Source organism: Rhopilema esculentum, chromosome 15 (assembly GCF_057945365.1).
Source record: "Rhopilema esculentum isolate cy_ngs chromosome 15, ASM5794536v1, whole genome shotgun sequence".
NCBI classification, from domain to species: Eukaryota; Metazoa; Cnidaria; class Scyphozoa; order Rhizostomeae; family Rhizostomatidae; genus Rhopilema; species Rhopilema esculentum.
In genome coordinates this window covers 5,389,502-5,406,458 of record NC_142829.1, presented here as the reverse complement: position 1 = coordinate 5,406,458, position 16,957 = coordinate 5,389,502, and the positions used below count along the sequence as shown (strand labels likewise).

At 37.4% G+C, this 16,957-nt stretch overlaps 3 protein-coding genes across 3 annotated transcripts in view; 2 read left to right on the top strand and 1 right to left on the bottom strand.

The window, feature by feature from the left end:
- LOC135685663 (uncharacterized) overlaps positions 1 to 6,148 on the bottom strand; it is a 33,111-nt gene extending 26,963 nt beyond the window's left edge. The window contains exon 1 of the mRNA XM_065201657.2: positions 5,958 to 6,148. Within this exon, the coding sequence (XP_065057729.2) occupies positions 5,958 to 6,126 (169 nt within the window). The 5' untranslated portion in view covers positions 6,127 to 6,148. The remainder of the gene's footprint in view (positions 1 to 5,957) is intronic.
- LOC135685671 (uncharacterized) lies at positions 1,433 to 8,776 on the top strand. The gene is made up of 6 exons (XM_065201672.2): positions 1,433 to 2,306; positions 3,228 to 3,467; positions 3,913 to 3,965; positions 6,605 to 6,727; positions 7,681 to 7,836; positions 8,171 to 8,776. The coding sequence occupies exons 1-6, from the start codon at positions 2,216 to 2,218 to the stop codon at positions 8,324 to 8,326; spliced, it is 819 nt and encodes a 272-aa protein (XP_065057744.2). The 5' UTR covers positions 1,433 to 2,215; the 3' UTR covers positions 8,327 to 8,776.
- A 4,577-nt stretch (positions 8,777 to 13,353) lies between these two features.
- LOC135685673 (uncharacterized) lies at positions 13,354 to 16,414 on the top strand. The gene is made up of 4 exons (XM_065201673.2): positions 13,354 to 13,409; positions 13,807 to 13,968; positions 14,624 to 14,716; positions 15,316 to 16,414. The coding sequence occupies exons 1-4, from the start codon at positions 13,356 to 13,358 to the stop codon at positions 15,652 to 15,654; spliced, it is 648 nt and encodes a 215-aa protein (XP_065057745.2). The 5' UTR covers positions 13,354 to 13,355; the 3' UTR covers positions 15,655 to 16,414.
- Positions 16,415 to 16,957: the final 543 nt, after the last annotated feature.

Genomic DNA, 16,957 nt, shown 5'->3' with positions numbered 1-16,957 from the left:
ATTCCCAGAGGAGCTTTGAACAATAACCCTTGATACCCTTTTCTACTCTCTTGTATGCACACCTTCGCTAGAGCTCTCGTGTCATATTCATCAATGAAGAAACAACTTTCAATTCAGTTAACAAAGCATTCCTTGATCCAATTGCCTAATGCTATAGTGAGCTTAATGTAAAACAAAAGGACCATGCTTTCGTCTTTGATCATGATAAAAGGCGTCTTTGAAAAATCACACCTCCTCGTGATCATTAACACCAAGCTATTGTGCTTTTCATCTTTACAGGTGCTTAACTAAAGAGCCATGATTATTCGATATTTCTTTTCAAAAAGAAAAGGCTCTTGCCAGAAACGTCTTTTTAAAATTTTGAGAAACCTCATAAGTTCCGTGAATGATGCAATTCTATTTTTCCTTAGTCTATTTTTTATAATTATTGCCTTTTTGGTAACCGTTGATGATATCAAGTCAGATTTGAAATTGACTCCTGTATCTTAGATTACATACAAAAGAACCCATGTTTTTAGCCTTGAAGCTAAAACTACCTAGAAAATACTTGAAAAGTAATTTCCAGCTTATATTTTCATTGTAAAAGTATTATGGAATGAAACTAAGGTATATTTAGAGACACAGTTGATGTTCCCCAAAATAGCATCGCTTTTGGGGATTGAACATAAACCTTTTTTGTGTCAAACTGCCTAGTGGCGTTGAACGAAAAAGTATTCTTTTAACTAATACAACATATGCCTTATTTTCTTTCTGTTTCATAACCTTAGCATGTCCGTTTTAGTAAGTCATCCGATATATTGCAACTCTAATCAAGAAATTCATATGAGTTGCTAGAAATAAGAAGTTCAGATGAACATAATAGGCCAATTTAATCAAGTAAATCATCTTTAGTTTTTCTCCCACTATGTAGATTAGAAAAAGTTCAAGACAATTTTGCTTCAGATAAAGCTGTATAGAAAATACGTACTTTAACAAAACAAAGACAGTCTGCTGAACAGTAAATTATCCGAAAGAGAGCATAGCGGACAAATCTTGATTGGTTGTTCGCGAGGTCCCCTTCTTGGGAATCCTCCAGGCAATACACCAATCACGTTGCGAGAATCAACTTCAAAAGGCCAAATTTTAGCATTTTAGGTTGAAGAAATATCGCTATTCAATTACAGTGCAAGTTGTATTTACCACTCCCTTGACATTATCCGCCCTCTTTATTGAAATTTCTGTTTTCTTGCCAATATAAACACAAATTATTCCAATTTTTGAATTTAATCAAGAATTTAATCAATGGCCACAGCACCTAATTCTTCAACGGAAAGTGGCGGGACAATATCATGTGCTCTATGGGATGGCGGGAAATTTAAATGACGCCATAATTCAAAAAAATTTTGTAAACAAATGTTTCCATGGTTAAAATAAAATGGGGAAATTCGGAAAAACTTGTACCATGAGGGCCACACCACGAGGTCAAAGAAGGCAACCAGTATAAAAAGAAGCGATAGCACGTGATATTGTCCCGCCACATTCCGTTGAAGAGTTACGTGCTGTCGCCATTGATTAAATTCTAGTCCAGTGGCAAATGCAAAAGCATCTTATTTCCAAAAATTGGTATAATTTGTGGTTATATTGGCAAGAAAACAGAAATTTCAATAAAGAGGGCGGATAATGTCAAGGGAGTGGTAAGTACAACTTACTCTGTAATTGAATAGCAATATTTCTTCAACCGAGAAAGATTGAGCAAATGTTCGCGGTAGATTTTTGGATAAAAGATTCAAAAGTAGTTTAGTTGAAAAAAATAACAAAATATGCTAGCAAATTTTACACCGGGTTTTTCAAACGAGGAGTGGTTAAAATGCTGAAATTTGGCCTTCTGAAGTTGATTCTCGCAACGTGATTGGTGTATTGCCTGGAGGATTCCCAAGAAGGGGACCTCGCGAACAACCAATCAAGATTTGTCCGCTATGCTCCGAAAGAGAAGACTTCAGAATTTCAACAAAATGGAAGATTATATTCGAACCACGTAAGAAAGAATGTCACGTTCGAAAATGACGCTATCGCAAATACTTTTTATTGAAGTTCAGCTCCGAATGAACTCACAGCCACAGCTAAAAAATATTTATTTTTTACCAACAAAGTTATGGGAATATAAATCAAGTCACGGGCCGTTTTCAAGTGAAAGTGACTGAGAGAAAGAGACTTCTACAATTTGGCGGAAGAAAACATGAAGAAGATAAGCCTAGCTTATTACAAGCCCCTGGTTTACATCCTGATATTTTTGCTTCAATTTCCTCTTTTTAGGTGCATGATAGCAGGTCAGTGTTATACTTTGAAGTGTTCGTGACTTACCTAAACAATAACTGTTTACGTTTCAGTTGGTTTTTTTTGAGAGCCCAGTCGAATAACTGCTAGTATTCACGGGATAACATTGAACTTGGCCACACGCAACACGGCCTACGTTCTCTCATTGGCTCTTAGGAAGAGAGATGAGACGATAAACGATGAACAAGCTGTGGTGTGCAGTAGCACGAAAGGCGCTGTAAACGCTTTTAGCATGATCTGTACGTTAAGAAGCGTTTCTAAAGATCTAGCAAAACCTGTAGGTACCAGTCGAGCTAGTTTGCAATTCCAATTTCAAAAGGTTTCTGATTTTGCCTGTAATTAATCTGCGTCAAAATTAACTACCTATCCTTCTTGCCGAAGTAGTAAAGCAAACAATATCAAGAAGAAGAGTTAAAGTCTATCATTTCTATCCTTTGAAGAGAAAGCTAAGAGCAAAAGCCCCAATTACCTTTATGCCTTAGCCTTTTATTTTGCATTAACAATTTTTGGCATTTTTGGCTAAAATTTGTCTTAAGAAATATAAATCTATCACAAATTTATAAAGAAACATATCAGAAACAAGGAAGAAATACAATTTGAACTTCTACTTTTACAACCTGAAAGAAATGAATAGGCCTACAAAAGTTTCTAGAATGCTTAGAATGTAATAATATAATCCAGCACCCCTACAGTTCTTTTCCTCTGAACAAAAATGACTTTGGTTGTTAAAATATTCTCATTGTAGCAAATAATTTTCCGCTACGAGATACTGTGAACTTTGAAAAACAAACATAGGCCTACCTATTTTGATGTTTGGTTGCGATGATTACGCTCAGGTTCTTTAAACATTTCACGCATTAAGTTTTCAAAATATTACTAATTAATTCAAAATGCTATTTTGCGATATTTTGTAGATGAACAAGAACAGTGTCATGAGTGCTTTAGAGAAGCAATTTGCAATGCGAAAACCTCGAGTTTCTTACTTGAGGCAATCGACATTGGCTTGGTTAACGGTACAGACTCTTGGTTGATGGAAAAATTTGGTGCGGAAAATATCGTCCAAGATCTTTCTATGCCTCCTTGCATTAGAAATAGAATGAGAGGCATCGTGGCATTTGTATTCGGACGACAGAAAGCACCGCAGGAAATTTCAGGTAACCGACTCACCCATCAATTTGATTCAAGGATTGGCTTGTTAAGATGTTTTTAATTGTTGTTTTTACCATATTTTTTAAACTTTGCTTGACAAACCTCTTTTTCTCTATGAATTTCCACATACGTGCCTGAAACATTTTTTGACCAGATTATCTCATTGCATGGTAATCCGTCAATTGCGAATTTGCTTTAAGGTCCCGCCCGAACAACCCTCTTTTCAATTCCACTTCCACTTTACTTCTATCTTCTATCTTCTATTCCTTCACATTCCCCCCTCCCACTTTGGACCCGTGCTCTAAAAGGCCACAAATATGGAAATGTGGATACATTTAAGACAGAGAAAATAGATTTCGTAATAGATCACTAAAATCAGCTTATGTTAGCAAATTTCTTGTGCTTTTCACTTACACAGAAAGTGTAAATTTTGTTCAATTGCATATCTAGGTTGCGACGATTCTACGGATTGCAATAACCCAAACTGCTCAAAGTATTTAACCGTAAGTTTTGTTTTTTCACGATGAATGGAAATAGTCAATTGCAAGTTATTTTTGAAAATCTTGAGTTTCACATGTTTCAAAATCTGTATGCTGAAAATAGGGTCGCGTCGCCCTGATTAAGTATGTACCTTGAAACGTGACATTTACATCGCTTCAACTATTGCGAAAAAATTGAGAGATTGGGGCTGGCTAAGCTGCGACCAAAAAAGCGCGAAATCATGTGTATACGCCATTTATCAAAGTTAAGAAAATATTTTGGGTTCAATTGATAAATCGATGAACGAATAATTGGACAAGAAAATGACTCATCTGAAACGAAGAAGTATGTGTCTGCCATTTTGCGTAGGATATTTTCGCTACTCTTTTTCTCATGATTATTTTTAAAGGGAAGAGCATATTATAGCTGCTAACCTAGCAATTATAGGCACATATCATGCACGAGGAATATGGATCTTTGCATAAATCGCTCAGTTTTCAATTTGTTTTGCCACAGAGAGGAGTGAAATAAAGCTGACTGACTTGGCCTAAGTTCGCCCTGATTGGGTACATTAAAACGGCTGTTTCATTTCGGTAGTTTTTTCGCATTAATTCTCAAAACCAAACTTGTAAATTTCAGATTGTCAAATATCTTTAAACAAAAATACTCTAGAGCAAATTTGATACATTTTGAATACAATTTTTGGCTAAAATACTGCACTTTGTCAAAGCCGTTAATTTTCCCCTTGTTTTGACTCTTACGAAAGCGACAATCTTGCATGCGCCAGATCGGCGGATAAAAAAAATTCAATGAAGCATTGGCATGCAAGGATGTGTTTAAAGGTGTTTGCAAGTGTTTAATCACTTATTTTCTTTTCGATTTTTTATTCGTGCGTGCTAATATTTACATACGAAAAACATACCCAATCAGGGCGACGCCAGGAATTTAGGCCGTCAAGACAACTAAGAAGTATCGCAGCCTTTACAAGAAACTTTGTAAAACAAATTACCTGATCTTTTGAAATGTATATCTGAAGAGCCTGAAGGATTTTGTCAGTGCTAATTTTTATGTCTAAGTCTACGCAAAATAGAAAAATTTTAATTTGTATCTAGGTATACTCAATCAGGGCACCAAGCTCTTTGTCGCTGTGAAAAATTCTGAACAAAAAAGTAGTAATTTTGTCTGGTTGTGAAAAATTCTGAACAAAAATGTAGTAATTTTGACTGGTTGTGAAAAATTCTGATAAAATAATAAAATTCCCACTAGTCGCTCTTCTTTACGGACACATGGATGACTCTATAAATCTTACTGATGGATTTAATTTATTAAATAAAATATGCAATCCAAAAATCAGACAATCCTCAGTGCAAGAATACCCGTACATTGGCAAATTCTTGTTTGACATTTTCCCCACATAATGATAGCAATCAAACAGGCATAAACATCTTCTAAACAACGCAAAAAACACAAAAACACGCAGTTTAGAAACAAACACGGCTGTCAGTGACCTGTAAAAGAATGTCTTAGCCAGTTTCGCAGCGTGAAATAATTTCAAAACCTTCAGTACATTGAAAGCTTCAACTTTTACCTTTTCGTTTGGCACTTTAATCTATGACCAAATAGCTTTTTAGTTTGTCAAACAGAAAAAAATATTCTGGTACTACACTTTCTGATTATAGCGATTGCGATGAAAAAAGCATACATTTCACATAGATGGATGTACTTCATTTATTTTTAAACGAATGTCTAATTTCCGGGTATTTCTGAAATTATCTTAATCGGCAGATAACCAAGGTCGAGAGATTCGCGTCATTTTAAGAAAAAAACTTAAAACGGATATTTTTGAAATGCTATTCTTGAGCAAAAAGTTGCATCTCCTTTCATTTAAAGCTTCCATACTTTGCATTTCTATGAGTTCATCGAGGGCAATCACCTTCTGGTTGTCTTTACTTTACTTTTCTATTTGCTAAAAAAATAGTACAATACGCAAAAAGGGGAATACTAAAGAAACTTACGTTCACCGCTTTCTTGATTCATTCTAAGTTTCAAAGCCCGGCTAAAAGAGGTATCAGATTGCAAAGATAAATTCTGGATCCATTCAGAAAATAATATAATCCAGGACTTTTCTTCTCTACGTGGTCCAATGGAATTTCTCGAGCTGACGTGAGACATCATTCGCGCCATTTCCCAAAACTCGATCCCAGGGCCCTTGTTTGACAACAGATCTGAAAATGATGACAGCATTCGTAGACATTGTCAAAAACATTTCATAGAAAATTAAAAACACTGTCAAAGCAAAGTGGAATATAGAAAACCATTTCCAGTATGTTATCTTACAATTAAACCTGTTCGCGTAAACATATTTATATAAAGATAAAAAATAGTTATTTAAGTTCCATTGAACCTATAAAAACGCATAAGAGACTGCTTTTCACTTGAACATCCTTGGTGCAATAAAAAACAACAATTAAGGCCACATAGTGACCTACATCTTCATGTATCTGAAACAAACTTCATTGCGTAATGGTCTTGAAACATCAAAATAGAAAGTGTTCTTAGAAGCCGTAGAAAAGATACAGTCATGTTATTTTTGCTCAAGATTGTCGGCAGTATAAAAATGGTAAAAAGCTAAAATGTTATTGTGAATAACTTTCTGTTGTAGGTGGCAAATAATACTTGGGGAAACGATGGTAAAATAGAGCCTCGCAAATTGAAATTGTTGTCAATGCTAGGAAAAGCAATCTTTTTTGGGAATAATTCACACGGAAACGCCTCTCTTCAAACTGTAAGTACAATCCTACTTGTAGTAAATTTCCTTGTTAAGAATGAATGCGAAAGAGAAACAATAATTTCTAGAAAACGTTATTCCAGGGTAAAGCGATTGATTTAATCTGTTGGCTTCTCTTAATGCAGGGGCGGACACTTGGTCAAATATGGGGGGGGGGGTAAGGGTAAGCCTATTGTTTTTATAAGATAACGTCACATTTCCCATTGTTATAGAACAAAATATCATTGTCCTCGAAAGTTTTGGGGGGGGCAGTCATCCCCTCTCGCCCCCCAAAAGTGCCCGCCACTGTCCTAATGCCTATGTTTATTTTGTTGAAACACCTTGATTAAAATCCATGAACTCTATTAATTAAAGCCAAATCCAAGTTGCTAGGCTATTACAAGGAATGCCTTTTTTGTGACAGCAGATTGCCTTTTCATTTGCGAAAACAGCACCTAAGCCACCTAAAATATAATCATTAGAAAATCTATGACTAAGATTAAAACAATTATTTAAAAACTATAGAACTGGATAATTAATTTATTGACAAGTCAGACAGAACGAAGGGGAAAATAAACGGTCATGTAAGTAATTCTTTATTGGTAGGGACTATAGGCGAAACTTGCAATCATTTTCTGTTGGAGTGGGGGGAGAGAGGTTTCCTGTTTAAAAATTGCTGTCATTCAAAATAGGAGAAAGATGATTTTCAGCATCGAAGGATGATTTTATCTCTTTGCGATATTATCTGGCAACTGGATTGTTCATGTGAGGCTACGTACGAGACCGATCACGACAAGATTCCATCTGTTAGAATACTTTTTTTACTGCCTATACACGTTTAAAACATATTCTTTAAGGATAAAGACATATATTTCCTCAGTCTTCTTGGGAACACCTTTCATTTTCTAATTTTATAAAATGAAAACGGAGATTTTTTCCATTGCACATGTATGCGCTACTAATATTTTCAGGATGAAGACAAAGATTTCCCTGATTTGCCGCCAAAGGCACACGTGTCTTGTCCAACCCAAAAGCATTACCCAATCATTGAAAGGGTCAACATCTTGCTTTATACAGCAAGGAATCTTTTCAATTGCACATTAGAAAAAGCTGGCACATTCACATCTGTAAGTGACGTTACATATACATTTTAACGGCTACTCCACTTTTTGAGTTGATTTTCGTTGCTTTCATACTGCCAAGAATTACACTCTTTGATACATAGACGCAGGAGGTATTTTGAAACTGTGGGGGGGGGGGGGGGGTGCACACATTGGCAAGAAAGCTACCTTGGTGAGCTGCAAATTAGCACTTTACCTCTATTGCAGAATAATTAGAGGAGCACAGTTTCCTGGGTTGTTTCCCGGTTCTCACGTCCTTTAGTGTATGAATAAAAGTTTTAACCACATTATTCGATTGATTTGATTTTTCATTTTATTCGACAATTTGAACTGTTTCCAGCCACAGCTTACACCGCAGAATATCTCACATGATGCATTCATGGACAAGGTGATGCTGATGAAAATGAATGTCTTCAGCAATCTCTTAGCAATTACGGATCGACTGGGAATGTCGAAATCAACCTTAGAGCACAAAGTATATAAGACACATTTTTAATTACTAGATTCTTTGTCAATTGCTCACTGCCCAAAGCTCTTTGCATCATCTATTACTAAATTGACAAATAAAACGTATTTTTCAGTTGCCTAACTGGCATTGAAATGGAGAGGTTTTCTTAATGAATCTCGTTCAGTTTTATTTTAATGCCAATTTGCGATAAAGTTTTGCAAAATTATCCACGATAGAAGTGCAAGAAAGCAACTTTGGTTATTTTGATGTGCATAAGATACTGTTACAAATTTACAAACAATGGATGTTTCTTTCAATACCATAACATCATCTCGGTTTAGATCTGAGTTTGACAGCAATCGTAATTTAAATAGAAACATTTACAGCTAATTTCGAATATTATTGAAAATAGGCTTCAAAACGAACGTTTTTGCCTTCTTAGGACAATACGAATGACATCTGTTGCTAGAATTCAAAGAAGCTAGAATTTAGCGAAACAAAATGAGAATAACTCAATTATGCATCTTTTTTTCGAACAAAACAATTGAATGCTTCTGTAACAACTTTCTTGTTGGGAACGTGCACTCAACAGTTACGTAATTGCTGCGTTTGTAAGTAAACTAATGACCTTCGTAATTAGTAGCTAGTGTAGGACACGTGTTAGAGTAGATTGCTTGCTGCTCTATTGTCAGCTAATTAGAAGCTTCTAGAAAGTTCTAATGATCGCTGAGGTAGAACTTTTTAGCACGCGTCACGTAGAGTTTAGATAGTTGCATGTTTCGCAGTGAACAAGTCGATAGAATCTCAAAAACAACAGGTTATGGGCCCAGAACCAAACCACTGCACATGGCTGGAATTGGAGATAAATTCGAAATCGAAAAATTAGATAGGTCGAACTGGCCTACATGGAAGTTTCAAATGAAACATTTGTTGATGGCGAAAGATGTGTGGGATCACGTAGATGGAACGATTTCATTACCTGACGATAATACAGCATCTAGAGCTACATACGAAAAGGCCAAGCAAAAGGCAATGGCGACGTTGGTAATGGGAATTCAGTCGAATCTTATCTACCTGGTGACATCATGCGAAACACCGAAGGACCTGTGGGATACTCTCAAAGCCTATTTCGAGAGGGATACGATAGCCAACAAGCTGTTTCTCAAGAGACAATATTTTACTTCAAAAATGCTTGAAGGGCAATCGGTCCAAGATCATTTGAAACGTATGAAGGAAATTGCTGATAAACTCCATGCACTCGGGTCTACAGTAGCTGAAGAAGAGCAAGTCGTGGCATTGCTCATAAGCCTTCCACCAAGCTATACAACACTCGTTACAGCTCTGGAAGCTAAAGGAGATGAATTATCACTGACCTTCGTCCAGCAAGCCCTTATCAATGAAGAGCAGAAAAAACAGGCCTTCAAAGCAACCGCAACGACTAAAATTAATCGAGACTCGGCATTACATTTGGAAAAGGGCATCAGCAGGCCTTTCAAAGGCAAATGTTACAACTGTGGCAAGGAGGGTCATAAAAGCTTCGAATGTCACAAAAGGAAGCAAGTGAGGCCCAGCAATTCATTTAAAAATGAAACACATAATGCAAAGACTGCAGGAAAGAAGGCAGATGATGACTCAGACTCTCAACTCTTTCTAGCTGAAAATGAACAAACAGAAAATGAGACAAACAGACAATGGATTCTGGATTCGGGTGCCTCGCAGCATATGACCTCAAACAAACTGCTTTTGATTAACTACAGAGAGTTCAACCAGCCTGAATTAGTCAAACTGGGTGACGGACATACAGTGGAAGCCCGTGGATCAGGACGAGCTCAAATAGCCATGGAAACAAGCCACAACAAGCAGCTGACAATTGAAATGGATAATGTACTCTATGTTCCGAAACTAGCTTGCAACCTGTTCAGTGTGCGAGCTGTGACACAGAAGGGACTCATTGTTCAGTTCGGACATACTTGTTGCTGGATAAAAGACTCGGACGGTAAGGCTGTAGGCAAAGGAAGACTCGTTGAGCGAATGTACGTTCTGAGCTGCGAAACAGATATAACAGCAGCTTATCACCAATCTGAAAGGATGGAAAATAGCAACCCTAGCACGATGGATATTTGGCATCAACGGCTAGGACATATAAATAGAAAACAGCTATTGGAATCAGTCAAGAAGAAGCTCATCAAAGGAGTTGCCATCCAAGGAAATGACGAACTGAACTTTTGCACAGGGTGTGCGGAAAGTAAGATGAGCAGAAAACCTTTCAAGTCAACAGAGGGGATCAAGACTTCTAGAAAATTACAGATAGTTCACAGCGACGTATGTGGACCAATGTCAATACAGAGCTTTTCAGGAAAGCGTTATTTTGTCACATTCATTGATGACTACTCGAGATGTGTCAAAGTCTACTTCATTAGAAAGAAGTCTGAGGTACTAAAGAGGTTTAAAGAATTTGAAGCCTCTGCAACCAATGAAGCTGCATGTAAAATTGGAACCTTGCGTACAGATAATGGCGGAGAGTATGTATCAAATGACTTTGAAAATCTTCTGAAAAGGAAAGGTATCAAACACGAAACTTCTGTTCCTCACTCTCCACAACAGAATGGAGTGGCTGAGCGCATGAACCGGACTCTCGTTGAATCCGCAAAAGCAATGATGAACCATGCCGGTCTCAGCAAGACCTTCTGGGCAGAAGCAGTCAACACTGCAGCCTACATAAGGAATCGTGTTATAACCAGCGCATCAGGTCAAACACCGTACGAAAAATGGTATGGAAAACCCCCTGATGTCTCCCACTTTCGTGTGTTCGGCTGCATAGCTTATGCTCATATTCCAGAGGCTGAGCGAAGAAAGTTGGACAAGAAAGCCAACAGACTTCGATTCTTGGGCTACAGTGCAAACCAGAAAGGATACCGACTCTTTGATATGCAGAGCAAGAGAATTGTGATCAGAAGAGACGTTAACTTCAATGAAAATGATTTTGGATCTCAAAAACAGTATTTGAAGATGGGTTCAGAACCAGCAAAGGAAGATAAACGACAAACAGAGCCTACGGAAAGGAACACGGATGCAGAAGAAAGCCATCCTCGACGATCTCAAAGATCCACAAAAGGGGTACCACCACCTCGATTTGGCTTGGATGAGTATGCTGACGTCACAGAAGCAAGACATGTTGTATTCTCAGCAATCATCGAAGAACCAGCTACCATCCAAGAAGCCTTCAATAGTGAATATTCCGCACAGTGGAAAGAAGCAACGGATTCAGAGTATCAGTCACTCATAGAGAACCAAACGTGGGAGTTAGTGAAGCCACCAAAAGACCGAAAGGCTATCGGGTGCAAGTGGGTCTTCAAAGTAAAGTATGACGAAAATGGACAAGTGGAACGTTTCAAAAGTCGTTTAGTAGCAAAAGGATATTCTCAGAAGTACGGCGTCGATTTTGATGAAACTTTTTCTCCTGTCGTGCGGTTCAGTTCTATTCGAGCCTTACTGGCTTTTGCAGTTCAAAACCGAATGCTGATTCATCAAATGGATGTAACTACGGCATTTCTGAACGGAGATTTAACGGAAGAAATCTATATGGAGCAACCAGAGGGTTACGTGATACGTGGAAAAGAGAATCTCGTTTGCAGGCTCAAAAAATCCCTCTATGGACTCAAGCAATCACCACGTTGCTGGAATCGAAAATTTAGAAACGCGCTCGAATCACTAAATTTCAGACAAGGTCAAGCAGATCCGTGCATCTTCGTGAAAGGATCTCTTGAAAGAAACAATTTGACAATTATTGCTGTTTACGTAGATGATTTAATCATCATATCCACTACTCGAGATGAAATGAAACAAATGAAAGTAAACCTGAGAAAGAATTTCAAGATGAAAGATTTAGGCAGCCTTCATTTCTGCCTTGGAGTCAGCGTTGAGCAAAGCGAAGAAGGAGTCAGTCTATCACAGAAGCAGTACATTGAAAAATTACTGAAGCGCTATGGACTTCAAGATGCTAATCCAGTGTGTACACCTCTTGATCCAAATGTCAAACTTGTAGCAGATGATGGAAACAGTAAACCTGTTGATAACGTTCAATATCAGTCTATGATAGGGAGTTTACTCTATGCTGCCATCGCAACAAGGCCTGATATCGCTCAAGCAGTGGGAGCTCTTTCTCAATTCAATTCAGCACCAACAGAAGCGCATCTTACTGCTGTAAAACGGGTATTTCGTTATCTGAAAGGAACAATCAATCTTTCGCTGGTTTACAAGAAATCAGAAAGCAAAGAAGTTACGGGATTTAGTGATGCTAGTTGGGCTGACGATATGCAGAATCGCCACTCAACCACTGGAAATGTCTTCATGATGGCAGGAGGTGCGATTAGCTGGCTTAGTCAAAAACAATCAACAGTGGCTCTTTCAACCGCTGAGGCAGAGTACATTGCCTTGAGTAAAGCTGCCCAAGAGGTCGTATGGCTGAAGCAACTGTTTGGAGAAATAGGAGACAATGTGCAACCTATAACCATCATGGAAGACAACCAAGGAGCGATTTCGATGACAAAAAATCCAGTCGGACATAAACGGACGAAACACATCGACATAAGGTATCATTTTGTTCGAGAACAAGTAGAGAAAGGGACTCTGCTACTAAAATATTGCAACACGAAAGAAATGCTGGCTGACTTACTTACTAAATCACTGAACAGAGGTCAATTTGAGTACCTACGCTGCAAGCTCGGAATGCAATAAAACCTGAAAAGAAACTGTTGATTGAGTGGGAGTGTTGGGAACGTGCACTCAACAGTTACGTAATTGCTGCGTTTGTAAGTAAACTAATGACCTTCGTAATTAGTAGCTAGTGTAGGACACGTGTTAGAGTAGATTGCTTGCTGCTCTATTGTCAGCTAATTAGAAGCTTCTAGAAAGTTCTAATGATCGCTGAGGTAGAACTTTTTAGCACGCGTCACGTAGAGTTTAGATAGTTGCATGTTTCGCAGTGAACAAGTCGATAGAATCTCAAAAACAACATTTCTTTCTTTTACAGCCAAAGTGTCAATCATTTGCTGACAAGTTTTATGCTTCAAAGACAATGGTGGTATATGATGCAGCTATGTACCTATTTGGTTGTAAAGCCTGCCCTGAGGTAAGGCATATGTTTCCACTAGTAAGGTTCCGATAACTCAATTTGTGCTTAGCCTTCCAATACTTGAATTGTCATTTTTAGGTTGGTTTAATAATGCGATTCGACGTTTTTCGTACATCAGTTGTACTCGCACATGGCTCAATGTCTATATATCTATATGCCTGGAAAATTTGCTGTTGTAGATAGATATGGAACTTTCAATATGTATGTTGATGATCAGGTTTAGGTAAAATTTCATTTTCAACTAAAATGCAATAAACTCTACAATTTCGACTATAGTATTTACAATGTTTATTCTGTAATGTGATTAGTAGTCAAATTTCACTCTTTTTTGTGTGATTTTGTATCTTTGCATTAAGAAATACCCATTTTCTCGTTTCTGTTTCATGGCTTAAAGAGTAATGCAAATATGGAGGGAAACACACCATCTGGTGTATTTCAAAACACCACTCATGGGTGCAGGCTGCAGGATCTGTACTTGGCTTCGGAGCACTACTTTGGTTCTGTCCGAATGCTCAAGTTGGTCATCCAAAAATCTCTTGACTGTCGATTTTCTCACGTAAGGCCGCTTATTGAACCCATTCGACCTACTCAATTAAGCATACATATGAAGCAAATCTAGAAAACAGTGCTTGGCTATACATGCAGACTTAACTGCTGCCAGTATTTAAGAGGTGTTATCCACTCCCAATTGGTCTGAATGTTCTTAGAAAGTAGGCTAATAGCTTCTTCATACCACTAAAAATAGTTTCGAAAAAAATCCAATTTACATATGAAGATTTAACATTCATTCTTAAAATCAAAAGGTATTAAGAGTCACCCTGTTACGTTACTGCTTGATCATTACCAGCAAAGCTAAAAAACTGGGTTAAAAAACAGAATGAATAAAGGGCCTGAGGCAAGGAGAATAAATACAATCTCCAAATCTTTAGATGCAGTTGTTTGAACAATCCGCTGATTTTCAACCTTCATTTAGCGCCAGACTAAGCCAAGTATCGAGAAAAAATATCATCAGAGTTTGATAAGCTTACAACATTCTGAATTGTAAACTGTTGCGAAAAAAGTAGCATCCATAGCTTTCCTGTGTCTAACTTGTAGTACAAATGAAACATCAACGTGGAAAATTTTCATGTTATTGAAAGTTTCAGGATGCCTTTTTGGAGGTGGTGAATTTTAACTAGTTTTATGATTCAACTATCTACAATTTTTTCTAGGGAAGATGCAAATTCGTTTCTCGTGGTTCTATAAATTCAGTCTATTTCAAGTTGAAGTACATTTTAGGATGCCCTCACTGCATTGAGGTAGAGGTATGGTCATATGTCTGTTCCAAAAAAACAGCATTCATCTCTTTTATTGCATTTTGGTTCAACTGACAAGCAAAGCAAATTAATAAGTAGCGACAAAATCGTACTACTGGTAGTTCATATATATTTCTAAGTTGGTTTGCAATAAGTTACTAAATAGGAACAAATTCGAAATAGCGAGAGTTTATTTTAACGTAAGTTAATAATGCCAGGAGTATTCCAAGGGAACAAACTTTCAGTTTGTAAATAATGGATAATGTGAAAACGTGCGTGTAGGCGAAAAACCTTTTATCCGTTTTCAACGCAATTTTCGCAACATATTCGTGTAGACGGGGCCTAAGTTTTTATGGAGATCATGTAAAGCACAAGTATAACTGCCCGTTGGGTTCATGTCAGTAGTAGAAGAGATACATACCACATTCTTTTTGTCATTTGTTTCTTAGAGGAATTCCTGTTATAATAATGATGATGATCTTAGTTTTTCAATAGGAACGGTAAAGATGAAAGGAAATTTTACATCGATAAACCTCTACCACAATTTTGAGTATATAAAGAAAAATATATCAAGATAGAGACTCATAATAAAAAATTTGTCATTTAAGGTTTGTCAGAATCCCGGTAGCCTGGAATGTTTGGTAAAATGGCTGCCAGCCCTCAAGACTTTATTTCACGCAATACAAGATGCAGGCTCCGAAGCATCTGACTGTCGATTTATTGTAAACAAGTTCGCTGGAGGAGAAGTTGAAAAGAGCGTCCTGTCGTTGATGAATTTCCATAAGAATCTTTTCACTTTATCTAGTTTAGCAAGTTCAGTTAATGTAAGTATCATCATACTTGATATTTCGAATAGTTTAAAATCGTCACTTGCCAGAGTTTTATTCAAGGAAGCATGTCTTTTCGAAAGAGAAGTAGAGAGCCGTCAATTTTACTATGTATTATAATTACTTACCAATGCTAAATAAAGTGGTCTAGGGTTGTTTAAAACAAAGATGAAAATTCTGGGCCAATGAAAAACTTGTATCCGCCGCTCTTCATGATATACAGTGGAGCCTCCATATCCACTGTTGAGAGGTGTCCGATGTGTTGAGGTCAGGGGCGTCGCGAACGGGGGGTGTGAGGGTGAAACACCCCCTAATAGTATCTCAATAGGAAATTTCAGGCAAAATCTGATCGGTGGAAGAAACGCTTTAGTTATTTAAGAGACCGTCATGTCATAAAATCAATAAAGGATCAAGCAAAGCGAGTTGCTACGTTGGTTGAATATGAATAAATGTAAACAAACTAATAATTTGGAGATTTGAACATTTCTTGTTGTCTCCAAATCTAAAAATCCAGGCCCTTTTTTGGTAAAATTGTGTCTTGTGTGCATTTCCCCTAACATTCAAAAGGCATGCTAAGACGGAAATCGGGATCTAAATTGACTACCAGTGCTTTTTGTTACCTAGCTTTAGAAGTAACTGACAACATGGCATTTTTCAAGACCAAATTGTACCAGTTGTTTTTATCTGCTGTTCAATTTGTTTGCAAAAAAAATTTTCGATAGCATTAGAAGGATTGCTTTAGTGAAATGTGCTTAAATGATTGCATTTTCCAGGGAACTAGAAGCATCAAAATTCGAAAATTTCCTCCTAACTATATCCTTTACCCGTTCCGATATAGAGATTTGACAAAACTAATAGGAAAGTCCCTTTTTATACAATAAAAAAGAAAGTTGCTTACTATATAAAGAGTTAGATTGACAAAATGTATTGCAGAGGTTTGTGACAGCAAATAAATAATTTCAGGCAAACATTTTTTAAATCAGGTGAATTTTTAGTCTACACCCCCCTCCCTACAAAGCTTGCCTCGCGACGGCCCTGGTTGTGGTGTCCGTTAAAGGAGGTTTCACTGTATTTTTGCATCCGCTTCGGCAGCAACTTGTCGGCCTCGTCACAACTCAGGAACCGATTTAGACAATCTGCCAGATCTTCGCCAACCCGATCTTTTTCAAACTGACGAATAGTAGTATTTCATGCTGCGCCAAAGAATTTTGCTAGTTTCTTGGTGTTAGGAAATATAATGTTAGATATAGCAACCTATTCCATCTGTTGATACCAATCTGGGCAAAAGTACTCATAATGCGAGGTTTTCCAACTTGAATATCAATTTGGGAGTGTCTCTAAAAAGAGTCTCTCAATAGCCAGTTGCATGTTGTTAATATACACACTACAGTAACTCCTCACAATAAAAAGATGCCACTAGAAA

What these genes read in the sequence shown, in the direction of transcription:
- LOC135685671 (XM_065201672.2), top strand. Translation starts at nt 2,216, where the DNA reads ATGAAGAAGATAAGCCTAGCTTATTACAAGCCCCTGGTTTACATCCTG. An exon ending in ACTGCTCAAAGTATTTAACC is followed by an intron (nt 3,966 to 6,604) that starts GTAAGTTTTGTT and finishes TTTCTGTTGTAG; the next exon opens with GTGGCAAATAATACTTGGGG. An exon ending in GAAACGCCTCTCTTCAAACT is followed by an intron (nt 6,728 to 7,680) that starts GTAAGTACAATC and finishes TAATATTTTCAG; the next exon opens with GATGAAGACAAAGATTTCCC.
- LOC135685673 (XM_065201673.2), top strand. Translation starts at nt 13,356, where the DNA reads ATGGTGGTATATGATGCAGCTATGTACCTATTTGGTTGTAAAGCCTGC. An exon ending in TTGACTGTCGATTTTCTCAC is followed by an intron (nt 13,969 to 14,623) that starts GTAAGGCCGCTT and finishes AATTTTTTCTAG; the next exon opens with GGAAGATGCAAATTCGTTTC. An exon ending in CTCACTGCATTGAGGTAGAG is followed by an intron (nt 14,717 to 15,315) that starts GTATGGTCATAT and finishes TTGTCATTTAAG; the next exon opens with GTTTGTCAGAATCCCGGTAG.